Here is an 8109-nt window from a genome sequence, read left to right as displayed (position 1 = left end):
AATAGATATATCACTAACGTAAATTTAGTCAGGTGAACTCAATAGATATACCACTAACACAAATTTAGTCAGGTCATCTCAATGGATATACCACTAACACAAATTTAGTCAGGTCATCTCAATAGACCACTAACACAAATTTAGTCAGGTCAACTCAATAGATATACCACTAACACAAATTTAGTCAGGTCATCTCAATAGACCACTAGCACAAATTTAGTCAGGTCATCTCAATAGATATACCACTAACACAAATTTAGTCAGGTTATCTCAATAGATATACCACTAACACAAATTTAGTGAGTACAGACTATGTTAAGAACACTTTCTTTTCTTTTCCTTTTTTATCAACGGATGTAATACACATAAAAGAGTTACCAGTTATTGACGGGGCGCTTCTTCACGTGGAACGTGAGAATATGCGTCAGAAACAGAGGTGGGGTGTGCAAATATTCAATTCGTAATGTGATAAGTGTCGATAACAAAGCTCGACCTTGAAAAGCAAAACTATGCCTAACGCTTTACTTTTTTCTTTAATTGGATGATCCTAGATACGATATCCATGAAGAATTTTGTACCCATAAATCATTAAATCCCACAGGTTATTTCTTTCATATATTTGAAAAAGGACTCGTTTGCTATTTTCCATTTAAAAAATTCTTTGTTCTATACTCTGACAGAAAATATTAACGATCTTTTCCGTTTTAGGCTGCAAATTGATGATCCATAAGATAGCACCCACTAGTCAACAGTTTCTTGTCTCTTAAATCAACTTTTAATATAAAATTTTTACGGGAAGAGATAGTGTTTATTAAAAGGTCTCGGTGCTTTTTCCTCCAATCTAGAGAATATTTCTTTTCTTTAAGAAATAAAATATTGTTTGCATATTATGATCTGGTAGTTCAGATCCGTAAAAAAGAACTCGAGCAAAGAAACTCGGAATATAACTCAAAATAAATGTTTTTAATTTCTGAAGTAGTTCGTTTAAGAGATAAGATATTTTATAATCACATAAAATTGGGCATTAAATGCAGTTAATTTTTGCACTACTATCGGAAACTAGGATACGTATCTCGCGATAGACATTTCAGATCTTTATCAGCAAGTAAACGTAAAATGAAGAGCAGACAGTCTAGTTCATTCAAGCATTTGATATACTCTAAAATGACAATTTTGAGACAAAATAATGAGAGTATTGTAAGATCTGAGTTGGAACTAAAATCGTTGTTCACTGCTTTATGGGGAAATCATAGTCATAAAGCAAAAAATACCCTTATCTCTCAAACTGCAATGATATTATTAAATTATAGTGTCTTTTAAGGCGAGCGTGGAAAGTAATCATAAGTTTGGAAGTAATTCCGAAGAACGAAAATCTATGCTTATGTTGTCATTCTTTATTAGGCGTGGTTGACAAACAGTAATATGTTATACAGCTAAACCTAGAAGTTATCATTATAATACAATGTAAAGTCCAAAAGAGGGGTGGATCCAAGAATGGTTATGGGGCAGTGTAAACATGTATGTACGGGGTTTGTGGGATGGAACCACTCATTTGGGCCCAGGGGGAGATGCTCCCAGAAGCTTCTGCATTTAAAGCGCTTCCAGTGTATACTTTAATCATCTAACTGTAAAGAAAATTTACTCTTGGAAACATTCCTGTTGTTTCGCTTTCATGTTGTTTTTTTTGGGGGGGGGGGGGGCTAGCTCCCTCCTAATTCCATTTTCCGCCCCTGAAATAATAATCTTTCAGACATTCTGTGCAACTAGTACCACCAAAAACATTACTGTATTTATAAAAATAAAACAGAGAAATCGATCACGAAATCTTTCCGTTGCCTTCATTTTCAATTATGTTCTTAATTGCCTGTGCGTATATCGTTTATGTCGCGCTGTTAGTGTAAAGTAGTAGCTATTTGATTCAGCTGGGGGTTTTTTTTGAGCGACCCAGGTTGTTTCAAAGACTCCGACCATTTGTTCCAATCAGCTAAGATTTACGCCTATTTGCATAAGCCCGGGGTGATCCGAATATCAGTGACGTAGGATAATGAGATTATATTTACGTATCCACGATGGATAGCGTCTTCATCAACATCCGTTAAGTGTAACTAACTATAACTTAAACCGCACAATAAACAACCTCAAGAACAGTTTCTGAACAGTGATTGAGGAGCTTAACCAGAAAGATGTGGAGGTTAGGTATTCTGGTTCAAAATATGAAGTAATGGGATTTTTGCGAGTAAGATGTTTAAACATGGTTACTATATGTGTATTCTAATGGAGCCTGTATTATCTCTGGCTAAGCAAGTATTTTAAAAACTCATCCACTGGGCTTATACCGTTCCACTCCTCTGCATTCTTACCCTCAAAGTGACCACGCAGGGTGCCTTCCTGATCGTCGACAATGATCAAAGAGAAAAAATGTTCAATGCGATGTTTAGTACTGAATCATAGATATGGGTATAACTGATACAATCAGTTTATGATGAGGATGTTGTTTCATGTGGAACATAATATTTCTTACACATTGTGTACCTTTAAACCCTTTGAGATGTTTCTTTGATTTCGACTTTAAAAAAAAAAATATTTTTCACATTGCCTAAATATCAAAGGAAACAATGCCTACATTGGAGTCTGCATTTCGTCTCTTTGGAGCACTGATATTCCTGACCTTGATGAATTCTGAAAATTTGGTTCTTGGGACTGACACCCGTGTGAGTGAGTCGGACTCGTGCCCCAGTCAGTGTCGTTGTATTGCCCTGAGTCACCTTGGGTACCGGGCCATGGCCCAGCGGTGGGAGTCGCTTGGGCAATTACACGGGTTGGACAACACGATCTGGAAGGGAACAGAAGCCCCTATCTGGCAGGAAGACAGGGATAAGCTTATGGGCCGGGATATGGTCTGCATGGGGCTCAGCCGCATCCCCAAACATCTACCCTCGGGTAAGTTCTGCAACCGTATAGTTCTGGTATACACAATTAGTAACTGATGGATATATTATTAGTCTGGTAACTCTATGGGAAGAAAGTCCCACATTTACTGCTTAAAAACTTATTTTGTTTTTCAGATCGTTAAAAATATATGCATGATTTAAACGGACAAGGCCGCATTAAAGGCGGGGCGGGATGGGGAAGTAAGGGTGGGATGGTCTGCAACGCAGTGAAATTGCTTTATCTGGTGTTGGATATGGATTTGATTTGGGGCTAAGTTAACGGCACGTTTGACGTCAGGCTGTCGCTGTCGGATGGGGCTGTATGGGTTTGAGATTAGAGAGGAATAGGGCAGGGTAAATGAGAACACAACAGCCCCCTCAGGCCCATGCGGTGTATACACATATGTTTAAATTATTTTAAAGAACTCAAAACATCTATCGTCTTTTCAGTAAGTGCAGTCTAATCACATGCCTAGACCTCATCATAAAATTTCCATTTATCAACCAATGGCAAAAAAGTATACATCCCACTGCGCTTTTTACAACAAACAAAAAAAAAATACCCACTGAGCGCACACACGATTTTGATAATTCTTATTTTGTTCTTTTTCCAGTTTCGTTTCTAAAGTTGAGATAGAGATTGCATTCATTAAAAGATGGCTAAAAGAACTTTTAAAAACTTGTACACATGTAATTTGTGTTTATAAGGCGTAGGCATTCCCTACAATACCTGACTACAAGACCAACTGTCAGTCAACATTGAAGTAGAGAGAGAAAGAGAGATTAGTTCAACATCCAGATTAAAGTTTATTAATACAAGTCATAAGTAGCACTTAAAAATTTCAAACATTGAAAAATCTTGACATACAGCAGGTAGTTTCGTATAAATCTTTGATAACATCGACCATCTAATACATATTGAGACGCGTGGTTATCATAGAGAGGAAACGATATTGATAGCCTAAGTGTGTAAGATGTAAAGATACGATGCCTTTTACTCCCCAGATACTCGACTGTCTTCTGGAGGAATTGATGCGAACAGATTATGGAGAAGAAAAAAAAATAGGGAGATATATTTCTTTTTACAGATGTAAAAATCATGAAATGCAGAAAGTAATTTAATTTCGAGTTCAACCTGTTGTTGGGTATTATGCGTACTTACGATTATATCTTCACAGGCCTGTATTTTTGTGAACAGTGGCAGATACAAATATACTGAAGAACTTATCACAATGGTCTTGTACCATATAATACTGACATGATGCAAAGAATGGTCGTGTACATAATAATACTGACACGATGCAAAGATTGGTCGTGTACCAATAATACTGACATGATGCAAAGAATGGGCTTGTACCCAATAATACTGACATGATGCAAAGATTGGTCGTGTACCAATAATACTGACATGATGCAAAGAATGGTCTTGTACCAATAATACTGACATGATGCAAAGATTGGTCGTGTACCCAATAATACTGACATGATGCAAAGGTTGGTCGTGTACACAGTAATACTGACATGATGCAAAGAATCGTCGTTTACTAATAATACTGACATCATGCAAAGATTGGTCGTGTACCAATAATACTGACATGATGCAAAGATTGGTCGTGTACCAATAATACTGACATCATGCAAAGATTGGTCGTGGACCAATAATACTGACATGAAAGTTGTATGAGACAAGATTTATAGTTCGTTCATAAAAGATTAATTCCAATCTTTTCAGGTAAATTAGAAAAAAAATAACTAGAAATAAATATTTTGGCAATCCTTCAGTATGAGTTTAAAGCCCCGTGAAATTTTAAAAGTTAAAAGTGCTAACCATTTATAACCACCAAAAGGTTGTAAAAGGACAGACATGACATAGAGTAGAAGTTATCAAGACTACAAGCCCTGTCTTGTAATTTTGGTCTTGACATTAATTTCAGTCTTCGAGAACATTAAGCAACGAAAAAGCTCTGCAGGTATTTCCGTTATTTCAAGCGGGATTTTTAACATCGTGATTTTTACTGCGATACAGATCTGGGTCCGACATATTTATTGGTCAGCGTCTGACATTTATTGTTCATTATCCAGTAGGGAAAATATGCTTAAGGAAGAAAAATGACCTGTTCGGTTGGGAAAGAAATAATTTTTCTCGCTTTAAACATTACTATTCGGATAAATTATCCGTTCTCACTTCTGGTGTACTCCATGGACATTTTTGTCAAGCAATGCCCTTACGTCTCTATTATAACTCGAATGCTAATATTTCATCTGCGGTTGTTCCCCTGTTGTCTTTCCCATACGTAAGTGAGTATATCACGTGACAAAATTCAAGAACTATTGGGGCTAGATGATTAACACCTTTCTTGTAGCAAATTAGACACATCTTTAATACGTACAAGCATCTGACAGAAGCAATCATGTTCCAAAGTCCTTCACCTGGAAAATTGAGCACCCATGGGAATTCCCCATCACCACACTGCGTTTAACTTACTGGAATCAGGAACAATAATATTAAATGACTTTTAAAAGACAAAGAGAGTTGGTGCTCGTTGTCTTGTGATTATTTAAACATTAAACAGTAAATATTTTCCTTTGAAGAGAGAGAAAATTTCAAATTTGTTTAAATCATTTAACAGTGTGGCCTTTAGTCAAAGCTAGCATACACATTATCCAGCAAAAACTTTTAATCGCAATAAATTACGGTACGAGGAAGTAACACCTATTTTCCTTGGTTCGTGTTGACAAGTATTTCAACATGTTAAATTTGCTCTCATTTTGCAGTACATCATGAAGCCGTGTGCAAGATGGATGTATATTTTTGAAAATGTTCGAACTTCACTTGCATTTGCAAATGTGGTAGAAACAACACTTCTGCCGATTTTTACACTAATAATATATTCCCAGTATAAAATTAAATATATATAATTGGCCATACATTCATAAGATAAACAAATTTTAACCTTATATAAAAGTAATAATTCGTCGTATGCGAGTCCTTAGTGTTAACTGAGACTTCGTCCTTTATCATAGAGAGTAACGTGTGCCCGTTATGTATTAGAGGATGTTTGGCAAACGTAATGTGATTACCCCAACAGGCTGGCTACACTGTGGATTTTTTCTTCTTCTAAAATTACAGAATTCTCATAGTAGTTCGAAACTTTGGGCCAGAAATGATCTCTTTGCGATTTTTTTTTATAAAAATGTGACATGCTTGGTCAAACATATGTTGCTTGTCCTTTGATTTTTCATCATGTACATTTTTGAATAAAAAATCATATTGCAGGCATTATTATACTTACGAGTTTTATAAAAAGCGCAAGAAGAAACTTGGGCGATAAATATGTGGTATACAAACAAATAACAAATATTATTGTCTCTTTTGATGACCCTTTTATATTCGACTCAGGAAATGTTTGATTATAATCCGAGTAATATATCGTATGCCCTGTAAAACTGGCCATGATTTTCCTAAAGGATATTTTAATTCCTTGCTAGTATTCTTGAAACGTGGAAATATGCTGATGTGCCGTTTTTCGGCAGGCATTAGAAGCAATTTGGCTGAAACCCGGCCTTGGATTAGGATAAATTCAAGTAAATTACGTTACTTATGTAAGACGACCTTGGATTCGGATATATTCAAGTAAATTAACTCGTAGTTTCACTTATAGAACCACCCTTTGGATTCTGCTAAATTCCAGTAAATCAACTTGTTGCTTTATTTTATATAACATGGCTTTGGATTCGGGTAAATTCAAGTAAATTAATTGTTGCGTTACTTATGTCTTTTGTGATATTTCTCGGATTAAAAAACTGACAGATTTCAAGAAAACTTTTTTCGCGTCCAGGGTAGGACACATGATGCTTATTATTTAGATTTGGTGTATTTTTCTTGAATCAAGTGTACTCGCCTCACTTAACTAACAATTTGGAAGACGCATAGCTTCATGGACATTGAATTCTTAAAAAAGAAAATAGCTGTTTATTTCAATGAAAAGCGGTAATTTACAAACTTAAAACACTTTTTTTCTTCAAATATAATATTTCCCTGTGATACGTTAATAACTTTACCGTCACATTTAACATCTTATCTTAGACCCTACCATTCACAGTCTTATCTCTAAATACTTTGTTATGTATATTTGATTTTGTTTTATTGTTTGTTTGTTAGTTTTAATTTTTTAAATTCCATTACATGATGTTGTTTCTAATGCTGACCTAGTTCCTGACCTTGATTCAGAACCAGTGATAGTTTTTGGTAAACAACTTTTTTCTTCTTTTATTTTTTTTTAATTCTTTCTCAAAGTAAGGTTCATAACGTGGAATCAAAGCCATACTTGGAGTATGTGACAAATACCATGTGTTTAATGTTACAAACTTTTGGTTTTCCCAGAAGGATGAACTCTTGATTTCCATCCGGGCATCTGTTTTGCGTTGTATTTAGACTTATTACTGGTGTTTTGAGAAAGAATAGTTATTCTTGACTTAACACTTAAGAAGTGTTTTATGTTTGACCAGTTTTAGGCTAATTAATTTGTTTTCTTCAATTTATTTGCATTTCAAGTTTGTTTTCCCTGGAAATACTAGTGCTCTAAATTAGTTCTTGGACTAAGACATTTATCAAAATTTACACAGAATTCAAAAACTGAAATATTATTTTCTGTGATTCAACAAAGAACTGTTGACACATCAGGACGACGCTAACCATAGCATACGTCATCGCCTTCCATTTTGGAGTTCATAGGGAATCGAACTCAGTTTCATTATGACTTTTTTTGACTAGGACTTCTATTTTTTAATTTTTGGATTATTTTTGGATTTGATTCGTAAAACTGTAAGTTCTTTTTCTCACTTTTACCTTGTTTTTCTAGGGAGATTAATTATTTGCTAAATTTTACAAAGTTTGTTGTCTTCACTCTTTCATTGTTACTTTTGTAAGAGCCTAAACTAGTAACAACTTAAATATAAAATGACAGGTAATATATCCAATTAGTAGAGCATAATGAGGCGTTTCTTACACTATTACATGTTTATACATTCATGATTCCCTTGTAACAGTCTCAGCTAAACCTGTACAAGAACTTGCAAACACTAGATTCGACAGATAAAAGAAAAATTCTCTGGGTTTTTTGTGCATTTTTCTTTCTTTTTTTCTTTTTTTTTCTTTGTTTGTCAGAAACGTGTGGAC

The 8109-nt window shown here is 35.0% G+C and overlaps 1 protein-coding gene across 1 annotated transcript in view; it reads left to right on the top strand.

The window, feature by feature from the left end:
* Positions 1-2015: 2015 nt before the first annotated feature.
* LOC149784976 (uncharacterized) overlaps positions 2016-8109 on the top strand; it is a 63654-nt gene continuing 57560 nt past the window's right edge. Inside the window, exon 1 of the mRNA XM_089978645.1 lies at positions 2016-2940. Coding sequence (XP_089834771.1) covers positions 2616-2940 — 325 coding nt within the window. The 5' untranslated portion in view covers positions 2016-2615. The remainder of the gene's footprint in view (positions 2941-8109) is intronic.

This window comes from Sinohyriopsis cumingii, chromosome 13 (genome assembly GCF_028554795.1).
Source record: "Sinohyriopsis cumingii isolate HCF-2022 chromosome 13, ASM2855479v2, whole genome shotgun sequence".
NCBI classification, from domain to species: domain Eukaryota; kingdom Metazoa; phylum Mollusca; class Bivalvia; order Unionida; family Unionidae; genus Sinohyriopsis; species Sinohyriopsis cumingii.
Note: the sequence above shows the minus strand (reverse complement) of the source record. Positions and strands in the feature narration are given on the sequence as shown.